Source organism: Scomber scombrus, chromosome 3, assembly GCF_963691925.1.
Source record: "Scomber scombrus chromosome 3, fScoSco1.1, whole genome shotgun sequence".
Classification (NCBI taxonomy): Eukaryota; Metazoa; Chordata; class Actinopteri; order Scombriformes; family Scombridae; genus Scomber; species Scomber scombrus.
Window position 1 is genome coordinate 5,033,509 of NC_084972.1, and position 13,006 is coordinate 5,046,514.

Here is a 13,006-nt window from a genome sequence, read left to right on the forward strand (position 1 = left end):
GTGTCAGGCTTGGATGAGCCGGCTGAGCTGAGTAGATGTGACCAGCCTAAGTGTGTGTGTCTCATATCAGTGTGTCCTCGATCGCTCTCACTGTATGGGGCACTTTAGTCCATTCTTCACCGGCGCCGGGAGGCACGCATACACACACACACAGAGAAACACACACACATATACAGTACACATCTGCACACATGTACTGTATTGCCCAACTACACACACACGCGCGCACTGTTTTGATGTAAACTCAAGTGGACGAGGGCTCCAGCCAACCACTCTGCCAGTCTTTTCCCCTCTACCCTCCTCTCTTTTTCTCTTCGTCTTTCATCGCTTCCCTCCTTGTGACACTTTCAACGGCATGTCACGCAACCCTTCGCTCACACACGTGCACACACACACACACACACACACGCATACATCATGCCGTGCTCTCAGCCAAAGCTCTGTACCTTTATCAGGGGAGAACCACTTAAGCACGCTCATATACACACACATATTCACGCACATTCATGTCTGATTTTTTTTAATTATATATATATATATCCCCCCCACCTCCACCCATCCACCCATCCACACACACATACAAGCCTACGCCACTTAAGCCGCCTTTCTTTCACCATCTCGTGCCCTCCCCTCCCTCTCTCTGTGTCTTGTCTGGGTCTCGTGTGTGCGTGACTGTGGCTGGGTTTGGCGAGGGCGAATTAGCACGGCGACCCAGTTTGGTGCCAGAAGAGACAAGACGTCAGCGGAGAATATATTGAAGAGCCCCCCCCCCCCCCCCCCCCCCCTTCACTTTCTGCTCCGGCTCTGCTGTAATGGTAAATAAAATACAGGGGATTATCATAGAGCAACAAAAATCTATTTTCAGATGCTCTTTATACATTTTTCCTCCCAAAAACCTCCTTTTTCTACAACCTCAGATTAATGGCTGTACATCAGTAGGTTTTAAATGTGGATAAAATCTGCTCCGTAAACAAAATGTGACTTCAGGTGCCCCCCCCCTCTCCCTCTCCCTTCTGGCCACTTTTTCTCTGCTTCTCTTTACCGGTTCTGTTTTGCATTTCTGTGCTGATGCTAATTGCCTGCAACTAATTATAGAAAGTCTGTAAGTGGCCCTATGAACCGGACACACACACACACACACACACACACACACACACACACACACACACACACACACACACACACACACACACACACACACACACACACACACACACTCTCTTCACTTCCTACGCTTTTAAACACATTTTGACAAGGAGCTCTCGCTGTGTCTAACCGAGAGTGTGTTTGTTGCTGGTCTCAGATTGGGGAGACACAACAGACATTTGTGTGTGTGTGTGTGTGTGTGTGTGTGTGTAGGTGTGTAGGTGGGGCGGGAGGGGGATGCGAGAGAAGCAGTGTTGCGTGTCTCGTTCGGCTCGTTTAGCTGACAAACTGCTTTTAGCGTTTAATTATCCGTCGCTCTGTGATTAATAGGTTTTAATTACTGTAACCTGTGTGGCAACCTGAAATATGCACAGGTCTCAGAATGAAGTCGACCTATCAAAACGCTGGGAAAGAGAAAAAAAAAGAAAAAAAAAAACAGAATTTAGATGAAAAGAAAGACAAACAAAAGAGGATGGAGTATTGTTTCATCATAGACGGCGCAGACTGAAAGAAGAAACTGGAGTTCAGAGAGACACTCGGGCTCATATCTCATATTTGTCTACTCGAGAAAAACTGTTGGACCTCAAAAAGCTTTTTGACCAGACCTTGAACTTCATTTATTCTTTTTTTTTTTTTGTAACGGGATCCACCGCCAGAACTTCAAACAGACTTTTTGATTCACTAGAAAGGTTAGGACCTTTCCAAATTCATGTGTTTGCTTTGAAGGCTTTTTATATTCTGCAGACATTTCTGCTGATGCTCTGAGCTCAGAGGAAACTTTCAGATAGTTGAATGAATGGAGACTGTGATGCCCAACATGAGTTTTATGAAGAAAATAATGAAAAGTTGACGTGTTTACCATTCGAGACAGAACGTACCTGCATTGTTCTAGTATCACCAACAGAATAGACTCATCTCAAGTTTGGTTCACTTTGTCTGGACCAAAATGTACCAGTGAATCGGTTCGTGTTGACGAGCAGTGTGTCTCAAATCACATGCTTTTGTTAGTACACTTCTGTTAGTATACATCTGTACACTGTGTATATTATGTACGTAATTGCGTAGCACACAAATTTCAACAGGTTAGTGTTGGTGTTGCTAGTTAGAAAAGCTAGCGTTAGCATTCACGTTATCATTCGCGGTACCAAATCATTACAGATTGCTAAATTAAGCAATAAAGCTACTGATTAGGAATGGGAATTAATAATATTTTATTGATAACAATGCCATCATCGATTCTGTTTGTCGGTCCGATTCTTTATCAATTCCTAATCAGTTCTTGTGGAAAAAAGCTGGCCTACAAAGGTTTTCAGGGCCAAGCAACTATTTTATAATCTGTTTATAATCTCTAACATAACTGGTAGGTAAGATAAATGGTCGGATGCTCGGAAGCGTACGATTCCGATGGATCTGACAATTTGGAACCAGTTCTAAACTGGAACTGGTTCTTGATTCCCATCCCTACTCCTGATGGCTTATATGTGACAACAGTATAGTGGTTCTTAGTGCAAAAACACACATGTATAATGCATTTGTATAATACAGCCATGCTCACCATAGTTACAACGTCCTCAGCCCCCGTTTCCTGTTTGAAAAGTAGTCCTCCCCTTCTGCTACATAGTCAAAATGGTGACACTCAACATTTTTAACATTTTGAGTGCACCACCCAGGTACTCATTAGTGCACTGCATTTTTCCATACTTCTCAGTGTGAACGCACTTATACACTCAAAATATTAAGTGTAAGTATAGAAGTATGAGTTTGAGGCACAGCAGATGTGTCTAGAGTTTAATCAGAATTGACAGACAGTTAGGGGTCTGGCAACACAAACAAACAAACAAACAAACCCACAACTCGCATCAGATTCTGATTCAAGAGTTGGTAAATCCTGACTCATTTCAAGTAAGTACCAGTAAGAACAGCACAGAAACAGCACAGAAATCCCTCCTGTCAAATGACCAAAACATTGCAAGACAACTGTGTGTTGAGCGCCTTTAATGATTCTCATTATTTGCCTTTTGATCCAGCCGCCTGTCATACTTGATATTTATGACTTAAATCAGGACTGTCGACATGCAAGTGGAGGAAACAATAAAAAAAAAATGCTATTACTTATAATCTTAATAATCTAATCCCTTTTCCGCATGGTTTCAGTCTGAATTAGTAAAGCAAGGCTCTATCTGATGACTGGTTTTTTGCTTTAGAACAGCAACATTTGAGAATTCATTATCAGGAGGTCATCAGTTTTCCTTTTTTAAAATTTTTATAAGACTCTTGACCTCAGGGTGGACTTCACCTGTATTCAATATGATGTCAGAAACAGCTGGAAAAAGTAGCAATTTGTAGTGTTAATGTTATGGGGATTTGGACAATTGAAGGTTGCTATGTTTCACTGATGAAAACTGGATTAAGTGAATTCAATGATAGTTTGGAGTTCTCAGTTATTGTGTGGTATCTGTTGTGTTCACAACACAATCAAACCACACCACAGTTTGTCTGGAGCAGATGGACAGCCTCCTTTTCATGGATGGTGCAGCTCAATGGTCTGTGCCAGAGTACAAATGACTGTTTACATCATCCCAACCGAACCGAACCACCAGAGTTCATTTAAAGCTCACCAACCACATCTTAAGTCAACTTACCTACACAGGAGTCTCTGTGCTCTTCGAATCCAGCAGAACACACACACCTGCCGATGGGCACCAGCCACTCGCCCTCAGCGCTGCAGTACATCTTGGGTGTGTCCCTCTCCTCGGCGTGATCCACACACTGCCCTCTGACCTCCACCAAAGAGGACGAGTCGGCCCCCGTCACCACGTCGGTGAACACCGCCAGGTTACGACTCACGCCCACGCAGCGCTTGTAGTACACCCGTACCGAGGTGAGGGCGATGCAGGCGCCGATGTCCTGGAAGGCCAGGTAGAAACCTCGCCTGCTTAGAGGACCAACGCCTCGCACCTGTGACAACACAAAGGATTTAACACTTATATCACATCACAGGTCATTACATAGAATATATCACACATATGAGTGTGTGTGTTCAGGTGTTGCTGCAGTGAGATGGATGCAGCAACAAGTTGGACAAAGAACAAGGAACAAAGTTTTTGAAACCACTATAATTTACATGCTGATGCAAAGTCAGCAGTTATACAAAACCAGTCATGCTGTAAATTTCATGGGGTAGTTTTTTGCACTGGTTGGTAATGTCTCTGGCAACTACCTACAAAGTGGTTTGTTCTGTTTATGCAGATCAGTGATGCAGTACAGTTTAGGTCATTATTTTGTCATGAATGGCATTTGAATTGGAGCCCAGTTTCAGGAAAAGAGTGTCTCACGCAGAGGCTGTTAACCTGGGGTTGGAACACTTTGAAAGGGTCATTGAGTAAATGTAAGAGGTTATGAGACAATTAACAGAACAAGACAGATGACAAAACATAGTTCTGGTACACAGAATATATTTATACACCCCCCAAAAGTACCAGAAGATAATATTATTTTATCTCTACACATTATATACTCAAGATATACATATATATATATAAAAGTCTGTAATTCAATCTTTTCTGACCTCTAAAAAAACTAAATGTAACTGTAAATGTAATAACTTGTGTGGTGGGAGGGGTGGGAATGAGTGGTGGAACTGCTCCTGAGTGATCATGAGTGACGGGTATCCCGAGTACACATTGCCTCATTTTGAGGGCTCAAACGGCAAAAAGGAAACCGCTGTCTTAAAGTATACAGCAACTGTACTTGCAAATTTGAGTAATTTAATGTTACTTTAAGAAGTGAAGCTACTCACTGACTTTATTATGTTTAACACCGGTGGTGACTTTACAAATGTATTTACAGAACGGACACTTTGTACAAATTAGGTAAGTATGAATTTGACCAATTGAGTGTTGAATTGTAGACTGCTATCTAAAGTCACTTTAGAGAGTCAGCCAAAGAGGAGACAAATTTAGTCAAGTGTTGTACCCAATATGTAAACACTTTTAACATGAAACATATGGATATAGATATGTTTTAGTTATGAATGTTTGTGTATTTTAACTACTTAGTGTTAAGAAGAATTAATGCAACTTAAAGCTGGAGTGTGGGACTTTTACATAAATGAACGTCCATTATATTCAAATGAGTTCACACAGTGCTGATGAAGTCCATCACTGCCAGGTAAATCTGTCTGTATTTCACATACAGGAGTTAAATGTGGTGCACCAGTAAAGGTATGTTTTACATCAACTGGCAATGATTGGATTGTGACTGTTGACCAGGGTGGACTGTTCTCAGTGCTCCCCAACCATGTCACATCACTATAGTAGGGACTGGATCACATAAAATGCGTCAGGGGTCTGCAGCGATGACATTGGCAGTGTTTGTGTAAATACTCTAACTGCCAGTAGGGGGAGACAAAAGTTCTAAATTGCAGGTTTGACAGAGTTTGTTAAGTTGACTTTGTTTTTCATCTTAGAAAAGAGTGATCGCCATGGTGGCTTTTGAAACAAAACAGGTGGAACGGTGTGAATACAGCCTTAATTGAATCTCTGGACTGCAGTTTGGTGTTGAGCTTTGGCAGCAGTCATTAATCAACTGCTCTGCATCCAAAAAACCTGGGGTTCATAAGTGTATGCAGGTTGTATTTATTTGTCAAACATGTTGTCTTGCTGTACAGTCTGTTTTGCATTACTTTGGACACATTTTTATGTCTTTATTAGACAGTACTGCTGGAAAGATGACAGGAAACAAGGGGGATTAACACAGAACAAAGGTTCACAGTGGAATGTTGGATTTAATGGTAATGGTGGAGTCCCAGTCACTTAACCACAGGCATGCCCTGATGTTGTATACATCATTATGTTCATAGTAAACTTCAGTTGAACTTAAATGAGAAAAAGTGGCAGGACACACTGTCAGATGAGAGGAATATGACAAGTTAGAATACATATTGTTACTTTATTATCTCCTTATTGTCGCAGCCAACATCTAAAGAACTAAACCCTCATTTGCTGGGTTACTGTCATGCATTTTCTTACTAAAGCTGCTACAAGTACAGCAAAGTACAGCAGCAGCTACTGTATTTGTAATAATTAATGATACAAGTGTAATTTATACAATAGTTATGATTCATTTTGTGTACCTGTCCTGTTTTCAGACCTGTTTAATAAGGTTACAAAAGTAGTACAGACAAACCACTCTTTGATGACGTTTCCTTGATATCACAAAATAAAAGTTTCTTCTATGTTCGGTTTCCCTGGAAGGTGAAATAGAATATTAAACTGATGAATAGAAAGCACACATCTAGCAGCTTCTAACTGTTGAATCATCATCAGCGCAGCTCAATTAGAAGCTTTGTTTACAAGCTGATTTGATGTATTGAAGAGATTTTTTTAATGTGAGATTGACACACAGAGCTGTTGATACACCAGCAATGTGTGCTAATCAGACAGCTCATTTTGCAGAAATGAGAAATTGGTGTTTTTTGTCTGGGATATTTAAGGGGTGTTTCTCTCACTGTTTCATGTAAATGCCAGAAATGAAACATATGGTGTGTAATCAGAATCAACGGTTGTTATTTGAGTTGCCTTAAGCGTTTTCACTCCCGCTGAACTGCATGCTTACATTCTCCAGCTATGGACACATCCTAGTTTCAGCTGTTCTGGTTTTCTGGTGAAGGAAAGAAAACACACAGCACCAGAAAATGTGTCCAAACTTTTGACTGGTACTGTACATATTTGTGTGGTTTATTTTATAAAGTAATATAAGAAAAGAGAAGTATCCATTCATCTATGTGTAACAAGGCAACGGTGAATATCCAGTTTGACATAAACTGAATTAAACGTCCAAAATTGGATAATCCTTTCTCATCTCGTTGTTGGATGATATATCGTCTCAGAAAAAATCGCGATACAGGATATTATTTTCATTTGAAGATCATTTTATACCACTGATATAATGATTATATAACAGTGGGATTGGAGAGTGGGAGCTACACTTGTGTAAAAACACAGACTGTCATTATGGTTGGTGACAGAGTTATTTACCTTTAATTCTTCTGCAGTCTCCACTCAGGACGTACACAGTGAGGAATGGAGGACACTACTTGTTTAGCCAATGTGACATGAATAGCCTCTTAGCTGCTAATGTGAAGTGTGGCGATATTGAGGTCAAATAAATGATCAAAGTCATGTCCATGTATCACATGATAAGTCCATATATAGACATGATCATGTTGATAATTAGGTTATAGTACGATAAGTAGATACTGTAATTATTGTGACTGACCTATGGGCAGCATACAGTATGTACATTAATGTATGTAACATGTATTTGCATTAATGAAACACTGTGGCGTTTTTAGCATTTTTGGTGCCATGGAGCAATGTTTTTTTTGGGTTTTTTTTTCATGTGGCCACCATTTTGTTACCACATGTACTATTTGTTGGGGACTATTTTCACCCAGGGATTAATACACATCTGGTACTAAACCAAGCATCTAATGCATAATAATCCCTAAATTTTGAATCATTGTAATGTATCAATAAAAGTATAGTTCCACTCTCCAGATTCAATTCAAGGCTGTTATCAATATCACAGTATTTCCCCTGATACTCAACCAAGCCCTGCTGTTTGTTTGCTTTTACAGATCTGAAAAACTGAGCACAAAACAGCCTGAGTGACGAGACCGGAGGACGCTCTCCAGGGCCGTGGATGCTTCTAACCTGTGTTCAACTTGTAGGTATACATGCCAAGGATTGGAATAAAGTTTCTAAGGTAAGATTCAAAGAAGTTAGACTGACATTTACCTATTGTATCAGTCAGTGTTCATGCTGTTGTTGAGTGCTGCTGCTCATACCTCAGTGTTGAGTTTCAGTCTGCGGACTCCCAGGTCCACCCCTGTGAAGCTCTCGTCTGCTGCGATGGTGTCAATCTTAATGAACTGGTTCTCCCGTATAGACGAGCCCGCTGCTCTGTCAGACTCGTAGTAGTACAAGTTGAAGGTCTCCTGGAGAACAAACAGAAACATGATATGATGTGAATATACAGTGAAGGCTGGGAGTACTGCGGGTTCACTGAACTACAAAATGAGTTCAAATGGAAATCTGATATCGAAGCTATGGTGATCTAGTGTGCTTTTCACACCTAGTGAGTAACATACAACAATACAATGATCAACCAAGACCATTAAGATTTGTATTGAGTGAGACACTGATCATTTTGTAGTGTTGCTCTTTTCTCATTAAGTAAAGTCAGCAGTTTGTCAAAGTCCTCACAAGTCCACATTTTGAAAGGTGGAAAATCTGTGAGGTTGAAAAGTAAGGCCCTGTTTACACCTATCATAACATACGTCTTGGACAAGTGGACAGGCGAGACACACTGGCGTTCATACCTGTCTCAAATCTTCTCGAGCTGATCACCAGATTTCATTACTGTCTACATCGCTTCCAGTAGAACAGGCATGTCCGAAACTATTCCACAATTGGCCAGGCGGCTGCAGGTTTTCATTCCAACCAAGCAGGGGCAAACCAGACTTGACTCATTTAATCAACTGTTCTCCGTCTTCAGACAGTTGGTTGGTTGAATCATGTGTGCTCTTTGGTTGGAACAAAAAGCTCCAGGCACACGGTCCTTCATGGAGTAGTTTGGACATGCCTGCACTAGAAGGTCAAAGGGTCTTACTCATGGTTATCATGTCAGAAAAGTGCCAGATTGGATTTTAGTGCGAGCTAAAGAGCTAAAAGCTAATAAAAATGTTTTCAAAACTAATAGACAAGCTATGAACGAGCTATTCTAACTGTTCAGATTACTCCAACCATGTACATCTATACTGCTCTCCATTCTCTCAACTGTTTACCAAAACAACCACCAAGTCCTGCATTGATGATATACTTACTGTACCTTGCCAGGGACACATCAGGGCACATTAGTATTTTTACGCTAGAAGATATGTGGTCAAATGTATCTAAGACCACCTCGGCAAGTGGTTGGAATGATGGGATCTTGGAAGTTGTTTATAGTTGTATTTAGCGATGTCCTCTTGTGATCGGATCACCCGAGATGCCAATAATATCTGGTGTAAACAGGGTCTATAAGTCTCTTGAAACCCTGAACACACCCACAACACTGGTGGGTGTTGCCTGTTGTACTTGTGACTAGAGGACGACAATTTTACGGGATTCCTGCAGGAATCCTGCGGTACTGAAGTTAATTTCACTGTTGATCATGTGATTGAGACGGGACGGGAAAAAAATCAACAGGACCGGGCGGAAGCAGGAATCATACTACAACCTTTATTATGTATATTGCAATTGCAAATTAATTTTTATTACAGTTATAATGCAGTGTGCAGTTCTATTATCTGTATTTTTGGTTATCCCGTTGTCTCCCCTGTCAGCTATGGTTGGTGACGTGACCTGCATACCGGTCATTATGGGCTAATTAAAGGCGCTGGATATCGTCAGGGGAACGGGAGTCATTCTTCCGGGAGTGGGGCGGGACAAAATCTTTTTTTAAATCCGTCACAGGATTGGGACGGGACAGGAGTGTTTTAGCGGGACAGGAGTGAAAATCCACTCTTGTGTCACCCTCTACTTGTGACCACACCCAGGTGTGATATAGTTTGGTAGTATGGTACCACAGTACATCGCTGCTTCACAGGGTGCAGGCAAAGCATTTTGCAAACCAGATTATTCGTCTGGGTGAACTTCCTCTTTAAAGCTAAATTTGTAGTTTCTTAATTATGTTTAGAGGTCGTTGTGAAGTACTTCCAGTCACCCTGAGTCTTTGACCTGTGTAAGAGTTTAAGTAGATTGTGGTTTTTCAATGCTAATGCGATTTTTAAAATGCTGACCATATATTATACCAGAATATAATTTACATTCTGTGCATTTAAAAAGTCTGTTTTACAGCTCTGTTTCTTTCTCTCACACATTTCCCTCTTCACTCCACCTCCCTCCTTCCTCTAACCCTCTCCTGTCTATCTGAGTGGTACCTTGCAGGTGCCCAGTACTCCAGGCATGCTGTTGCAGTCCCTCAGGGTGAACTTGACCTCGATGTAGATCCTCCTGGCTCCTTCTCGAGGGATCCAGCCCGTCCTCAGCCAGTTGTTCTGGCTGGGGCTCATCACATTGCAGACCTAATTTAAAGCAAAGTCATAATCATCAACAGCAACATACATTATGAAGAAAAGCAAACATTTTTAGGCACTGAATGTGCTATGTGGGTTCCCTGATCTTCACAACAGCTAATATGTATTCAGGTGAGGAAGCCTAAGCTGACATGAAGATGAATCTGCAATCGTAATGTTGAGAATGTTAGAAATATGTTTCCTCGCAAATCATAAAGGGTTCCTTCTCATAAAACTAAACCCGATGCACACTGTGTCAAATGCAGTGCAGTTCCTGATGGTAGAACATTTCACATAGCATCTTTGGTTTAGTATTACAGAAATATATAAGTTACAAGCCTTGTCCATCCATTTGTATTGTCGTGTACCACTGAGGACACTGACTGTCTGATTGTCTGATTCATCTGTTTTTCATGTGTTTTATTTTTTAGTACATTGAAATTTGACTACTGTTAAGCTTACAAACAATTAAGTGATGAATTAATCAATCTCCCTACTAGAACTTTACTGGAATTTGAAACAGCAATGAGTTTTTTATGATGGTAAATATAAGTTATAAATCTATAACTTATGGCCAAAATTATTGATCATTTTCATTATTGATTTATCTGATGGTATTAGTTTTCTCAAGTATTTAACTGAAAATGTCAAACATTTGTTGAATATGCCCATCACAGTTTTAAAGAGTCCAAGTTGATGTCTTCAAATAATAGTTAGTTAGCTAGTTTCGTAGTTGTTAGTTACATAGTTACGTAGTTAGTTACACAGTTTGCTACATAGTTTGTTAGTTAATCAACTAACAGAGCAAATATCAAAAGTTATTAAATGTTTTATCAGAAGAATAAGAAAACCAGCAAACATGAATATTTTGAACTTAAAAAAACTGTTTTTGGCATAAAAGATTTTATATGATAAAAAAATTGTATTTATTTTCTGTCAATAAACTTATTGTTTCAGCTTCATGGTTTTATGGCTGTTAACTGAATAAATAGAATATTAAGACTTTTCTGGGGGCGGGTCAGAAATGTTAGTGTGTTTCTAAAATCTTTACAATGACATAATTATACTGGTTTGGCAGAGAACATCATAGTGACCCCAGCATTGAGATTAGATTTGTGGTCATTAAAAAAACTGCATTTAACAAACGTGTGTCTGTGTGTGAATGCATGTTTAAGTGAGCTACAGATTAGCATGTGTACTGATATAACAACACATTCTCATCCTAAAAAGTTATAAAATAATGAGTCTCAACAGGAACAGTTGCATCATCTGTATAATTAATTAAAAAAATTAAGAAATACCATTTAATTGAACAGACATGAAAGATTAACTTTTAATTAATTATCCACTGTTTGTTTTAAAGACATACTTCGTTCACAGTGAGTCATCTCAGTTTCGCAGGAATCAAAGTGATCCTGGAAGTTATTATGATAATAAATCCTAATAAAATATTCAAGCCCTCTGTACACTGAGAGCGTTACACACCTGGTATGTGTGGATAGGACTGAAGTACTCGTCCATCTCGTTAATGGCGTCCCACTGGGCAGGAAGAAAGAAAGAAAGAAAGAAAGAAAGACAGAGAGAGGGGAACATTCTTGGGTCAGTCACATGTTTTTTTCACACGTCTTTCAGATTCATAAGCGGCAAATCATCCAAGCTGCCTTCTTAGATTTCCCACGTGATCACCGATTCGTCGGTTCCTGCGCGTCTCCCTAACCACATCGGGAGATTATTAGCTCTGACTTCAAATGAAACATGTGATGACTCCTGTCACACAAGCGGCAACCATGCTAGTGTGGCAGGTGTATTGTATGCTATATTTGAATCTCTCAGAAGACAAACAGCGTGGTGGTGGTGTTAAGTTTCCAGATGATCAGCGGTGATTTTCAAACCTCATTATCTGTAAGAGTGTGTGGGAGTGATGCTCACAAAGACAAACAGCAGAGATGGGTTTTTTAGGTGAATTTGAAAAATCCCCTTTCTCATTCACTTCATGGTTTTTTTTTAATCTAAAGGCATCTTAAATGCAGTTAAACTGGGATTACCGCTGCTTTTTAAATATGCTGATGTATTCTGCTCAGGCGTCGTGGCGACTGACGGTTAACACATGCAATCTCGCGCCCCACATTTCGGCACGTCGGAATTCACTTAATGCAATTCCGACGGGACACATTTCCCTTTAATGAGATGCCCCTCATGTATGTAATTAGATTTACATTGTTTACTGAATGCCGCCGGCGGCCAGTAATAGCATTATGAGGAGGAACAGGAAGTGGTATGTGTTGGTATTTCTAAATGTGTTAATGTGCGCTAAAACCTCCAGTGCACCTACAGTGTAGTACTACATCCAGCACCGGGAGTAAACTCAATCACAGGAAGAGGCCTGTTCCTCCTCCTCCTCCTCTTCCTCCTCTTCCTCCTGTGTGTATTGTGAGCAGATATATAAGCAGCACTCCCAAACACTTCTATCTACACATGAGGAGCCCAGTAAATGCCTGGATTTCATGTAGCAGGACACACAGGAAGATTAAATTCTAAATTTAGGGTTGTTTTTTTTTTTTTAATCACAGGAACGCTTTGCTGTGTAAAAATCAGATAATTGAATATAATCGCATTTCCGTGAACAGATCGTAGCTCCTCTCATCACAACCAGTCTATTTTTGCTCCATGTAAACAAGGCGTTTACATGATGCATTCATTTGCATTTCATTCATAAACATGAATATTTAAAATCACAAT

At 40.2% G+C, this 13,006-nt stretch overlaps 1 protein-coding gene across 1 annotated transcript in view; it reads right to left on the reverse strand.

The window, feature by feature from the left end:
- Nucleotides 1-11,803, reverse strand: part of epha8 (eph receptor A8) — a 64,536-nt gene extending 52,733 nt beyond the window's left edge. The window contains exons 1-4 of the mRNA XM_062416406.1: nt 11,753-11,803; nt 10,133-10,276; nt 7,997-8,146; nt 3,789-4,104 (exon numbers count right to left, since the gene is read on the reverse strand). Coding sequence (XP_062272390.1) covers nt 3,789-4,104; nt 7,997-8,146; nt 10,133-10,276; nt 11,753-11,788 — 646 coding nt within the window. The 5' untranslated portion in view covers nt 11,789-11,803. The remainder of the gene's footprint in view (nt 1-3,788; nt 4,105-7,996; nt 8,147-10,132; nt 10,277-11,752) is intronic.
- Between the last annotated feature and the right edge of the window lie 1,203 nt (nt 11,804-13,006).